Here is a 15,147-nt window from a genome sequence, read left to right as displayed (position 1 = left end):
AGTCCCACCTAAATTAAAAAAAAAAAACGAAAATAATCCTGACGGTTCGGATCAGACACCGCATCCCACTCGTAACTTATTTATTTGAAAAACAACATGTATAGAACAATCAGTGCATTTTTATTTAAAAAATAATAAAACCCAAACCGGGCCATTTTAAAAAAGAAGAGAAGTTTACATGTATACCACACCATTCTTTTGAATTTACATATCAAACTCCAAAAATTTGAAATTTATTTTTTTAATATTATATGTCATAAGTTTATGCACAAAAATGTATATTTCAGTTTTAAAAATTAAAAATTAATAGAATTTTTAATATAATATTAAATTTTGAGTGTTATTTATGTAAACAGAAAAGCTTAGGCCTTAAACGTGTTAAGGCATAAGAATTATCCGGCATGCATGAAAATGTCCCAAAAAATTAAATTTATATTAAAAAAAAAAATTTCTAAGACCAAGAAATGTACGGTCAGAATAGAGATACAGGAAAAAAATATTATATCAGGACTTCTAATGTATTCAAAGTCTAATCTTAAAACACCACGTGTCAAGTGAGCTACGTTATTTTTAACACCTTCTAATACATGTGGTGCATCATTAGTGGACTTTGAACCCAAACTAGAAGTGATATATTATTCGCTCGAGATACAGTGGCACATGGAGAGCCGTCTTTTTTAAGTTTTTTCGAATGTATTAATCGTTCTGCGCTCCCGAATTGCTAAGGATAAGAGCTCCGCCGTTCTTCTTCCTTTCCAATGGGAACAAATTGAAAAGAAAGATGGGTAAGTTCTTCTTTGGATACACTCGACAACTGTTACGAAAACAAGGGTTTTTTATGGTTTTTTTTCCTTTGTGTTTTAGTTGATTTTTCTAGAATAAATTGGTATTTTGGGTATAGTGTCGTAGCCATTTTCTTGTTACTTTCCTTCTGGGCTTTGGTTTTGCTGAAGAACAGCTGAAGCATGAATTTTTTGTGTGGTTGCGTTTGTTTGGGCGGTTCTTTATAGACAAGAAACACATTTTCATTGAACTTGACAGATTCCAATCACCCAGAAAAGGTTTTATTGATACAGAAGGACTTGAACGAAACTCCTATCTTTGTTGGATTTTAGATCTGAATATGGTAGCAGATCTTCATTGCTAGTCTCTTTTGTAAATTTTGGCTGTGTTTGGTGTTAGGGGGGTAGGAAGTGATTCGTGATGCGAAGGGTCATCTGGATTCAGTATAAAGCATGTGATGTTTTTCATGGTCTCCTGATTTGAGGAAGCAGCTAATGATTGTGCGTGGTTCTGTTTGACACTTTCAGCTCATGATTATGTGGTGCAGAGATTGAAGGAAGTGGTTTATGAGATAGCCATAACCATGCTTCATATCTGATGTTTAGTTATGTCAGTGCTTAGCATTGTGTGTAGTTTCGCTTTTAGATGTGTCAGGTTGCCTTAGGTTTGCAATCTTTGCTCATTATTGTTTATGGCTTCCTAGGAAAATCATAAATAGCTGGATATGAAGGAGATGTTTGTCCAGATCTCGGTAGCATCATAACAAACATGCTTTGCTTCATTAAAAATATCTGAAGATACACTTTTGTTTGCAATTTTTTCTTTTTCAGGTGTCATGCTAATTTAGACATGAATCGGTTACTAATAATATGTTTATTCGATATAGCAAGGTTAGATCCTTGTTATTAAGTGATTGGGTTGGTTCAATTTGTTGTAAAATTGCAAATATGTTTATACCATTTTGCTTTTTTTTTTCTCGTTGCATTCTAGACAAAGGTGCTGGATTATGTTACTTTCACATGAATTATGGTGAAAATCATTTTAATTAGCAGGAATTGCCCGAGTAATTAAGTATTAGTTTTTGTTTTAGCTTAGCATGTTGTGAGAGATTTTGCGAAAAATGATTCGAGAGATCCAAAATAAAACGTTGGACAAAAGCGTACAAAATCAGAAAACATAGAAATCACAAATAACATCAAGATTTATAGTTGAAAAACCTGAGAGGGAAAAAAACACGATGCCACACTACATCAGAGAATCCGCTATGAAAAATATGGAGAATTGTACAAATTACACAACATTCAAGATGTTCTGAAATCTGCTGGCAAGAGAACCACGGGATAGCAAGGCGAAAAACGCAGGACAACAAAGCGAAAATGGGAAAAGAAAGAACCGCAAAGAAAATACAAACAAGAATACCGAGAATTTACGTGATTTGGTTCAAAGGATCTACATTCACGGGAGGGAATCAATAAATAATTCACCAAGAAAATATTAAAGATTACACCGTACAAAATCAAGGACGAACCAATCTCTTCAAGCTCTCTATCAATCTTAATCTCGATACAAGCTTTCGTGGTTCCAAGCTCTCTATCGATCTTGATCTCGATACAAGTTTTCTTGTTTCCTCACCTTACTCTCAGAATTTTTCTCTCCCTTAGCCCCTCTCAACTCATATACATCATTAAATATATATAGACAACGACTCATACAAGATGACCGATAGCTCTCTATCGATCTTGATCTCGATACAAGCTTTCTTGGTTCGAACCAATCTCCTCTAGCTCTCTATCGATCTTGATTTCGATACAAGCTTTCTTGGTTCAAACCAATCTCTTCAAGCTCTTATCGATCTTTATCTGGATACAAGCTTTCTTGGTTCCTTACCTTGCTCTAAGAGTTTCTTTCTCCCTTAACCCTCCCCAACTCATATACATCATTATATATATATAGACCAATGACCCGTACAAGATGACTCCTTAAACACCTTTAAATAACCAAATGACCGTTGTACCCATTAGCTATTTAAACCTCCTTATAAATGCGGCTTTATTTTAGTTCCTATAATTGGGAGTCACTATAACAAATCTCCGTCTTGACTTCTAATTACAAACCTCCATAATAGAGATCCCTTCCCCCTAGGCCCGAGGGGCCTGAGCCGTTGTCTACCTTAACACTTCCCTTAAAGCTTTGTCACCCAAGCTTAAGATTATCACACTGTGAGCTCAGTCCAAGATATTGTTCTTCTCTCTCTCAAGCATTTCGGCTGACAATGCCTCCAGTTTTTGCAATGCTTCCGCGACACCTTGCTACACCTTGCTACACCAACATGGCTCTCATCTTGACTCTCCACAATCCAAAATCATTCTTTCCGGTGAATTTCTTGATATCAAACTTAACAAATTCCATTGTCGTGGCTAGAATTCCCACAGACGACACAAATTGTTATGAAATATGCTGTCAAGAGAACCGCAGGAAAGCAAAACGAGAAAAATAAAAAAAAGCCTCAAAGAAGAAATGTGCAAACAAGAACACCGAGAATTTACGTAGTTCAGTCTATAGGACCTACATCCACGGGAGAGAATAAAAAAATAATTCACTAAGGCATCTTGAAGATTACACCACACAAAATCAAGGACGAACCAATCTCACCAATCTCCTCAAGCTCTCTTCTATCGATTTTGATCTCGATACAAGCTTTCTTGGTTCCTCACCTTGCTCTCAAAATTTCTCTCTCTTAACCCTCTCAACTCATATACATCATTACATATATATAGACCAATGACTCATACAAGATGATCTTTTAAACACATTTAAATAGCCAAATGACCGTTGTATCCATTAGCTATTTAAACCTCCTTATAAACGCGACTTTGTCTTAGTTCGCATAATTGAGAGTCATCATAACAAATCTCCACCTTGTCTTCCAATTATGAACCTCATAATAGAGATTCCTCCACCTAGTCCCGAGGGGCCTGAGCTGTTGTCTCCCTTGACACTTCCCTGAAAGCTTTGTCACCCAAGCTCAAGATTATCACGCTGTGAGCTCCGTCCAAGATGTTGCTCTTCTCTCTCTCGGGCATTTCGACCGACAATGTCGCCGATCCTTGCAATGCTTCCACGACACCTTGCTGCACCAACAGGGCTCTCATCTCGACTCTCTGCAAGCCGAAATCATTCTTTCCAGTGAATTTCTCGATGTCAAACCTAGCAGATCCCATTGTGATGGCTGGAATTTCCCATAGACGAGCCAATTGAAGGAAATCTGCTCCTGGACAACATAGAAAACCACAAGATAGCAAGGAAAAAATTGGAGAAGGAAGAAAACCGCAAAGAAAATGTGAACAAAAATACCGAGAATTTACGTGGTTCGGTCCATAGGACCTACATCCACGGGAGGGAATCAAGAAACAATTCACTAAAACAATTTTGAAGATTACACCGCATAAAATCAAGGATGAACCAATCTCCTCAAGCTCTCTATCGATCTTTATCTCGATACAGGCTTTCTTGATCCTAAGTTTTCTATCGATCTTGATCTCAATACAAGCTTTCTTGGTTTTTCACCTTGCACTCATAATTTCTCTCTCCTTTAACCCTCTCAACTCATATACATCATTACATATGTATAAACCAATGACCCATACAAGATGACCAGTTAAACATATTTAAATAGTCAAATGACCGTTGTACCCATTAGCTATTTAAACCTTCTTATAAACACGATTTTGTCTTAGTTCACATAATTGAGAGTCATTATAACACAAACCACTCCACACCCTTTAGAATTTAAGAATACTCTTTCTATTCTTTGCTGCTAGAAAATAGTCGAAATCCAACAAAACACAATGAAGATCTTGCATTAAAGCCGAAACTTAAAGCCTCAAACTGTTGAATTTGGTTACTGGCGTTGGGGTGCGATGATAGGGCGCAACGACACTTCACTGGGCACATGAGCACAGGTCTCCAAGTGCTGCATTGTAAAACACTCGAGTTTTTAGACTTATGATGGGCATAATGACGCTCCTCATGGGCATTGCATTGTTGATTGCTAGGCTCAAAGGCATGTGCCAAGCGCGGTGGTTCTCCTCCTCCTGGGCATTGGGGGGCTAGGTACCAAAAAGAATATTTGGGACAACGCCCTCAAATCTAAATAGAGGGTCACCCCCGTACCCTTGAGAAAACACACTTTCAAGCTTGATTGGCGATACTGAGAGTTTTGAGTAACCAATTAATCACCAAAAGCAAACTTCACATCGTAACAATCTCCCACTTGGAGAAAAATTGCAATCAATTATGCTCCAAATCTTCAGCATTTTTATAGTTATAAATAGAACTGTGGCTTATCCCTAGTCCTAACTTTCCTGAGCTGCAATTGAAGCTAAGCATAGTTTTAGTTTCTCAATAGTTACAATCATAATCAGCATGTTTGCATGATTTTGAGCTTTATCTTCTCCAAAGATAATTATCTATTTTTTATGAGTGAATGAATGAAATGATACTTTAGCAAAAGTGCTTCGTCCTGACATGAAATACGACATTCTTTGCTAGATGAATAACACTCATACTGTCATTATCAAGCTTTTCATTCTCATGCTCCTTGCTCAAATTTTTCATAAAATTATATAGCCAAATAATTTCCTTAGTAGTCATTGTAATAGCAATATACTCGGCTTCTGTAGCGGATAGAGCAATGAATTTTTGTAACATGGAAACTCAACTCATTGTTGTGTTCCCCAAAGTGAAGATATAACATGTTATTCTTCTACCATCAATTTTTTTCTGCCAGATATAAATCTACGTAACCATATAAATCTATTTCTGCACTTTCTAAATAAAGTTATTTGTTGATTGTTGCTTTCAAGTATTTGAGAATCCACTTCATTGCCTCCCAATGATATTTTATTGGATATTTTATGTACATGTTAATCAATCTCACTGCATATGCAATGTCCGATTTTATATATATCATCACATATATCAAACTTCGAACAACTAAAACATACAGTGTTATTTTCATCTATATTTGTTATGCTTCAGTTTAGGTGATTAATTCTTAGATAGTCTAAAGTGAATAGCTAAGGGGATATAAATTGATTTTGTCTCATTTATGTTGAACCTCTGTAGAATCTTATCAATATATTCTACCCGCTACAACGTCAATGTACCTGCACTCATATTTGTTGTTGATTTTTATTCTGAGAATTTTCTTGATTGTATATAATTTCTTCATTTCAAACTCTCTTGATAATTGCTTATTCAAGTTCTTACTTTTTTTTTCATATTTACTCCTGTAATCAGCAAGTCATCCACATACAAAAGAAGCATAATATAACAATTATCAAAATGTTTAATGAAACAATGGTATTTTGCTTGACACTTTGTGTACATATTGTTTGACATAAACCTATCAAACCTCATGTATCATTATCTTAGGGTCTGCTGTAAATCATAACTCTTCTTTAGTTTGTAGACAATCACTTTTTTTCATGGAACTTCATTTCCCTTTGGTTGTACCATGTATAGTTATTATTCTAAGTCACCATGTAAAAATGATATCTTCAAATCTATCTACTCCAAATTGAGGTCTTTCACTGCTTTTAAGCTCAACACAACTCTGATAGTTATCATCTTCACTACTGGAAAAACATATTTATGTGGTCAAATCATTATTTTTGTCGGAATTACGTCACAGCAAGCTTTACCGCTACCATCTAATTTCTTTCAGTCGGTAGACTCATTTGTTGTGCAATATTTTTTTATCATCTGGTAATTCTACTAATCTTCATTTTTGATTTGACATTAATGACTACATCTCATCATCTATAGTAAACCAGATTTCTTTGAGTCATCAACTTGAGTGGTCTCATTTTTGTACTCTCGTTCACCACTATCGGTTTGCAATAGATAGTACGAAGGAGAAAATCTCTGTATCAGTCGTGTGATTCTATTGAATCTTCTGACTTCAATAGAGGGTGTCTCAGAAACTTTTTATGCTTTATCAGACTGAGCACATTTCATTTCTTTATTTTTTTAGATCATGAGTTTTCTATGTCAACATATTTGGAGGTGTTTTTGGAAGTAAGTAATGGACAATCTTATTTTTAGTGTTTTTTTGGCTTCATTAGAAAAAATTTATTTGAAGTTGAAAGTTTCTCATACATTCTTTAGTCTTGTCATTTATAATGTTAAAAACAACATATGAGAAAAGTGAAAGTCAGATGAAACCTTGAGCTGTTTGATCAAGAACTTCCCATTCTTTCAGAGTAATCGATTACGGTTTCTTGGTGATTCCATCTAGTGACAAATATAGATTCTTTTGAGATAAAAAATCTTCTCTTTGCATTTTAAAGTTCATATCATTAAACCTTTCAACCTTATATTTTCACTTGAACTAAAAATCTTCATAAACTCGACTCTCATATCACTTGTGAGAGATTTTATAAAAATCAATTTGAGAGATCCAAAGCAAAATGTTGAATAGACGCATATAGAACCAAAAAACAATAAAACATTCGAGAACAGTAAACAAATAGGTAGCCACTCCATACCAAGAAATTTACTATAAAAATGACGAGAATTGTACAAATTACACTACATTCAAACCTCTCCACATTTTTTGGAACTTAAGAACACTCATCATTTTCCTTACAAGAGAACAATCAAAGTCGAATGCAATGCACACAAAATTCAGGAGTGAAGTTGAAACTTATAGCCTCAACCTGCTTAATTCGGTTACTGCATTGGGGCACCACGATAAGGCATAGCGGTGCTCGACCAGGTGCAGGGGCATTGACCTCCAGGTGTTGCATTGTCAAACACTCAATTTCTTGAACTTATGTCGGGCACAATGACACTCCTAGGTGCTGCATTGTCGAGCGCTCTGTTCCAGGGCATGTACTGTCCCAATCCCATTTGATAACATAGAATTAATCAAGTTAGGAAATATAGGTGGACAATATTAACCTTATTTTTTATATAATAAACCATCATAACTTCTAATAACAAAGAGTCATTAATAAGAACATCACAAAGTACATTAAACAGTAATTAAATTTATCAAAAGCAATAACATAGTTTGACAGTAAAACAATATCACAATCAAACTAAAAACAATTCAACATTTTTTCAAAAATAAACGGTATAAGAAATTAAAACTATAACAAACATTCTACTACCTAGTATCAGTATTTATCCTCCCGTAAATTAACTTTCTCCTTTAGACATATCCATCTCAAATTTTTTCTGAAAGAAATAATTAATTTTGACAATACATTTATCACTACTTAGTGAGCAATTATAATCTTATTATGCATTAAATCAAAATCAAAATGCAAATGCTATGCATCAACAACAACAACAACAACAACAAAGCCTTAATCCCACTACGTGGGGTCGGCTACATGAATCCTTTTTCTCCATTGCGTCCTATTTAGTGTCATATTTTCATTTATTTCTAGTAAATTAAGATCATTTTTAATACAATAAGCCCAAGTCTTCCTAGGTCTACCTCTGCCTTTCTTAACACAAGTCGAATTTAAAACATCTACTCTCCTAATCGGATCATCTAATGGTCGACGTTTAATATGACCAAACCATCTAAGACGACTTTCTCTAATTTTGTCTATCACAGGAGCTACACCAACCCTATCACGAATATATTCATTTCGCATTTTGTCTCTAAGTGTAAAGCCACTCATCCACCTAATCATTCTCATCTCGGCAACACTTAACTTATTATTATGCTTCTCTTTTAAAGGCCAACATTCAGATCCATAGAGCATTGCAGGTCTCACCACCGTCTTATAAAATTTTCCTTTCAGTCTTAGCGGTACTTTTCTATCACACAATTCTCAATTTTTTTCGACAAGTTTTACGTTGGCTGTCGACTACCTAACGCAACCCTCCATTTTTAATACAACATTCAGACAAATGCTATGCATGAATGTCTTAAAAAAATGTGATTTATTAACTAATCAAACGTATGACTTCAACTTCTGAAACAACTTTTCACTTCGATTAGTCCAATCAAACTTTATTAATTTTTGTGTTAGCTTGGATAAAAACATATTTATCTGAGAAAATTCTTCTACTAATCTCCTATTATAACCAGTCAGAGCTAGAAAACTCATTTCCTCAGTAACTGTAATTGGACTCGGTCATTTTGCAATTACTTTGATCTTATTCTGATCTAAAGATATGTCATCTCTACTGTTAATATGTCAAAGACAAGCCACACTTGTAAGCCAAAATTCACTTTTAAAAAAATTAGCATACAATTCGCTCTCTTCGAAAATTGCAGAAAAACATGCAAATGAGTTATATGGCTGAGTTCATCTCTCGATTACACCGGGGTATTATCTATGAATACAATCATAATTGTATCCCAAAAGCTACTTGAAAGTCATATTCATCATATCCATAAAAACTACTGGTGTGTTTTAGTCAATCTAAATGGTGTCACCACAATTTCATAGTGCCCATATCTTGGTCCTGAAAGTTATTTCTGCGATATCTTCCTTTTTTTTCCTCTATTAGTGATAGTCTGACCTAAGGTCAATTTTTGAAAATACAAAAATTCTTAATTGATCAAACAAGCCATCAATCCTCGTCAGTGAATATTTGTTTTTAACTTTGTGCTTCATCAACTTTGTTATCAATGCATATTGTGAAACTCTCGTTCGTCTTCACAAATTTTATTGAACCTTCTCAATTTGAGGTGCTAGGCTTGATGAACCCCTTATTTAATATTCCTACAATTCTTTTACTGTCATTCTATATGGTGGCTTAGATATTGGCTCGAACTTGGCAATGACTCAATACTAAAATAGATTTCCCTTAATATTCCTGGTAAATTATCAAGGAAAACTTCTGGATACGCCTTCACCATCGAAATATCATTTAATTACTTCACTCAGTAGTTTCATTCATGTGGGGCAGAAAACCCCGACTTTCATTGTTTAATGATTTAAAGGTACTCAAATATGTGATTATCATCGAATATGATCATCTATCACCATAAAATTTGACTTTTGCCTCCTCAGGTACTTTTATTTTAACGGTATTTTAATTGTAATCAATTGTGACAATATTTTTAGACAACCAATATATGCCTAAAATAGCCTCTAACTCCACTAAGGATGATACAATCAATTTTGCATTAAAATCTTTTCCACCAATTTTTAGTTTTACCTTGCACATTTGATTAAATTCCATAGAAGTACTATTTAACATTCTAACAGATAATGTCACAAACATTAAAGTGTTATTCAAGTGCATCACTTTAATCAATTTCTCAGCTATAAAATAATGTGATGCTTCCGCATCAAATAATATTTTTATTGGTCTATTCTAAAGATATATGGTACCTATTACATTAAAACAATTCTATTGAACATTTATGGTTCATTTATTGATGTATTTAAATTCTTACATGATGTTACAAATGCATGACATGAATTTATTATAATCAAAAGAGCACTTGGTTAAACTTTCTTGAAGGCCAAACATACCTATGTAACTTCAGGGAAGTTGTTAGCTTCCTGCTGTGCAAGTGCATAAACCCTGGGCTGAACATTGTGTTGGGTTCGACTTTTAATTTCCATTGATCCTGTAGACTTAGTTACCCTCGGTCTGCAAAAGCTTCTCTGAGGTGGTAGAACACTGTCCCTAGAATATGATAGATCCCTATGTCCTAACCTAAGGAAATTTCTTGTCATGTGTCCTAGTTGGTGGCACCAAAAACACGTGTGGATTCCAGAAAGACACTCACCCTTGTTAAACCTTCCACACTAGTCACGCATACTGGCTTCAGTTTGGCTGTCAATACTATTGATCTAGCTTTCTTAGCACTTGTAATTCTTGACTGGAAGGACTGTCTGCCCGAGATCCTTGAGGAAATCTGGATCCCTTTGAATTCTTCTCTTCAGAGAGTCCCTCATTCTCTGGGGAGCCTATAAATCTAGCTCAGTCCTCCTAGTTCTCTTCACCAAAATAAAGCAATCCTCGATCCTAAGTGGAATTAGCAGATGCTTACCCATATCCTTCAGCCAATACAAAAACTTATGCACTTCTACTCAGCATTGAAACCAACTGGGGTGCATTCCATAAAAGCATAGTGAATTCTGTCATTTATTATATTATCGAATGATCACCACGCACTGGACTGATAAACTTAATGTGCAGCTGCCTTTGACTGACAATGATACAAAGTAGTTGTCATGACCCGACCTAATAGCTTAGCATTAACTAAGTCAGGAAGTGCGCACCTGGACGATATTATGATTTTATTTACTTTTCATAGATTTTCATAATTTTCAAATCAGTCATTAAGAAATCACAAAATGCATTACACTAAATTAAGTCATTAAAAATTAACATCATAGTCCGCAAGCAAAGCATCTCAAACAAACATGCAAACAGTTTCACCACTGAGAAGTAAACATTACAATAAATACAACCACAATACAATACTATCTATCAACAATACTCTTCCTCTTATAAATTAAATTTCTCATTTCAGACATATCAATCTAGCGTTTTACCTGAAAGAAATAATTAATATAAACAATAAGTTTACACGACTTAATGAATAATTTTAATGTTATTATGCATTAAATTAATATGCAAATGCGATGTGTGAATTGTAAAGAAAAAGGCAATTCATACTTAATCAAACTGTAAGATCTCATTTTAAATTTAACACTTTCCATTTCAATTTAAATATTTACCCTTTCAAACATTTTTAAGAAGTAATATCATAATTGCCGATATTTTCGAAGGTATCCTCAAAATTATACCCGTAAGTATCATCAAAATTTTTCACTCAAAGATACAGCATTACCATTTTAATTTTCTTTTTAATGCACGGGTACATTGCATCCTCTGTCAGTACCATCTAGGGGTAATTCTGAATGACTTAAGCCTTTGCATTTCATTTCTTTTTATTTTTCTCATTTTTAACATCATTGAACAATTATTTTTCCTTTTTATCATTTCATTCATTCATTTCAGTGATTGTTTTAAATTACAACATCCATATAATTTTAAAAGTATGTATCTAAGCAATAATGAAAGTCTTTATTTAATAAAAAATCAATTTAATACATATAAAAAATTAATTACTTGCCTTAACTTTTAAGTGGTCTGCATAAATATCTATCTATATACATATATATATGTATATATATACATATATATATGTATATACATAGATATATATATCTTTATATATATATACATATATATATATATATATTTGTCTATATGTGCGTGCATCATTTGTTTACATGCATAGATACATACATGTATACAAATTCACACATATTCATAAACATGTATTTTAATTACTTTTTTTTTGTGCCAGTTTTTTTAGATGCCTTCACGAAATATTCAAATGCGGAAATGCATCTTGTTTAGGTGCTTCACTTGACTTTTGAGTTCTGGTAATTGTAACTTAACTGGAGTGTCATCTTTTCTGCTGTCGTTTGGCTCAGGTATTTCTGGCTAATTTGGCATAATGTTGGAGTATCATACTTCTGAGAACATGCTTTTTATGGAACCATCTCTTTCTCTAGAAGAACCTCTTCAACTTGAGCCTCAACCTTCTTATTCTCTGATGTCAGATGTAAAAATTAACGCAGAACAACAGCAGGAAGTACAGGCCAAAAGTTCTGCAGCGGTAGTTGAACCTTCTGATTCCATAGGCTTACCCTTGGAGTCAAAATTACCCACCTCATCACAGAGCTTAACCGGATCAGTTTCTCCTCTGGAGAATGCCATGACTTCATCATTAGAGTTACTTGGTTCTCCCTCATCTGATATATCACAAATTTCAAAAGAAAAACGGGCTTGTTTTCCAGCACAACATGAAGATGATAGCTCCGTAATAAACGGCAACTTTGCTAACTCTACTGCTAGAATTGGCGCGGATGCTGCTTTGCCACCTAAAGAATATCACGGTGTCTCAGCAGGTGATGCCTCAAAGGGAATGGATGCTAATATTTTCTGTCAATTTGAAGGTAGAAATCTGCCTGGCTTTGCCGATAATCAGACCAATGAAAAAATTATTGCTAATGAGATAAATAAGGAAGAAGACATGCCGCCTGTTATACTCAACGGCCACCATCTTCACACCCATGTGCAAGTCCCAATGCATATGAAAGGATCAGAATCAGCTGCTTCTACTGAACACGTCAAGAAACTGAGTGAAAATAAAAGGCTTGTCCATATTGCAGCACCATTTGAATCAGTTAGGGAGGCTGTGTCAAAATTTGGTGGCATTGTAGATTGGAAAGCTCACAAAACACTCACTGTAGAGGTAAGAAAAATCTTTTGTGATAACTTCCAAAATTTTAACAGTGTTATTGACCTTTGCTGGTTATTTAGAGTTGAGCATCTTGTAGTTACTGCATCATAATTATTTTTAGGTGTTTATGAGAAGTCGTTATCATTAAGGGCTATTGTTGTAATTTTTCTTATATCATCCTTATCGATTAACCTTGGCATTAGAACATGAATCTTTTATTGTTATTATTCTTTCTTGCAAAGAGTTTTAGTTTTAGTTACATTTAACCACAATTGCTTCTTATTGATGAACGCAATTCTTTTCCGTTCTCAGGTTACAAAATAATACCTTATATATGATTGAATAATTTTTTAATTAATGTTTTTTAACACCATTTTTTTTTGTTTTTGGTGAATTATGTAATTGTATTTTTTTCTCCTTATTTTAAGCACTTTGTTACCATTATGGCTGTTTCATTTTGCTCATTTTATTTACTTGACATAGGCAGCTGTACTGCAGGCCAAGGGATAGTCTAATTGTGGCGATTAAAGCTTGGTTGAGTTATAGTGATGTATTTTACAACTTCTCCAACTTCAGCTCACCGAGCTAGGCCACACTCTTGCGCCACTTTGCCTTGTAGTCTTTTCAACCTCGACACCCCCAAATCCCACTAAAAAACCTTCGCTACAAAAAAATACTAGTGAAACATATTTTCAATGTTGCCTTTTTTCCGCCCATTTGGCTTTAAATAATTACAATAGAAGAAATGAAAAAGAAATAATATGAAATCATGAATGAACTGAATTGAAATATGTTTTCCAACACTTCTTTTATTGAGAGAAATCGTTGAAATTTTTTTCCTTTCTCTTTCGATTGAGGAGAAATTTGATTTTTTTTTATTATTATTATGTTTTTTATATAAGGAGGAAGGTTTAAAGGTTATAAATTTTGATCCCAATTTTCTTTCCAACGTTGATAAAGATCTGTAAATGAAATTATACATTTGCTCACATTCTTAGTTAGATATCATTTACTATTATTACATTAGAAACAAAAACTCAATATATCATTGAGAAGTAAAGTGCATTTGATATTTCCCTCAATTTTGTAAAACAAAATATAGCCTTAGTGATCTAATTTTGGAAGGGAGCTATTTTAATTATTCTTTAGTCCTATATAAAATTAGTTCTTTAAAATTTGTTTCCTCATCTAAAATTAGTGCTCCATCTCGTCATTTGTTTGACTCTATAGAAATAATGCAAAGGACCTTTATCTAAATAAGAATAAATACCATTTTCAATTGAATATTGTTTGATAATGAGCCCATCTTCTTATTTTATGAGAACAACTAGAGTCATAGTGATACCATAGTTAACCAAACAACAAAAGGAAAATCAAATTTTATTACAGAAATTAAACAGGAAATTACAACCAACATGCGAAAATCTGAAATTGGAATGATTGACAATGCAAACTCAAGATAGGGGGTAGATCCAGGGGTGGTGGTGGTGGTAGTGGTTGTCGAGGCTTTGGAAGGTGACACAGTGGTGGAAAAGGCGGTTGACAAGCAAAAATCAGCAAGACAGTTGTTTACCTAGTGCCAGATAGTATGCAAACAACAGGGACCAATGTGGGAGGGCTGTTTGGAGTGATGGAAGCAAAAATGTAAAATTGAAATGGTAGCGATAGCAAAGAGAAAGGGCTATATAGCAGCAACAACAAAGGTGGATAGCTGCAACAGCGGTGGAGGCAAAGAGGAAGGCTGGAATTGGAAAACTGTAGTTAAAACAACAACTATTGTTCTGGGTTGGTTGTAACAAAAGAGGGCGGCCGGGATTGTGCGGGGAGGATGCAGACGTGGATAGGGAATATAGTCATCAAATGAAGCCCAAGTTACAATTGAAGCACCACCTAGAATCCTAGGATACAACTATTCAATGGAAGAAGAGATGCTAGTGGCTCTCTCGATACAAAATAGACAAAATAAAGACATTCAGTTCGGTTCGGCCCCGATCACAGACCCGGATGCCCGATACCCACGGACGTGACAATGCACATCCCTTTATGTAGGCACTCCC

General features: G+C 34.4%; 1 protein-coding gene across 2 annotated transcripts in view; it reads left to right on the top strand.

Annotated features, from left to right (window-relative positions):
- Positions 1 to 668: 668 nt before the first annotated feature.
- LOC110027424 (protein WEAK CHLOROPLAST MOVEMENT UNDER BLUE LIGHT 1-like) overlaps positions 669 to 15,147 on the top strand; it is a 30,504-nt gene continuing 16,025 nt past the window's right edge. Inside the window, exons 1-2 of one of the 2 annotated variants that reach the window (XM_020728869.1) lie at positions 669 to 785; positions 12,408 to 13,102. In XM_020728869.1, the coding sequence (XP_020584528.1) occupies positions 782 to 785; positions 12,408 to 13,102 (699 nt within the window). In that variant the 5' untranslated portion in view covers positions 669 to 781. Of the gene's footprint in view, positions 786 to 12,278; positions 13,103 to 15,147 lie in introns of both variants that reach the window. The other variant, XM_020728868.1, reaches the window with a different exon arrangement.

This window comes from Phalaenopsis equestris, unplaced genomic scaffold (genome assembly GCF_001263595.1).
Source record: "Phalaenopsis equestris unplaced genomic scaffold, ASM126359v1 Scaffold000428, whole genome shotgun sequence".
Taxonomy (NCBI): domain Eukaryota; kingdom Viridiplantae; phylum Streptophyta; class Magnoliopsida; order Asparagales; family Orchidaceae; genus Phalaenopsis; species Phalaenopsis equestris.
Note: the sequence above shows the minus strand (reverse complement) of the source record. Positions and strands in the feature narration are given on the sequence as shown.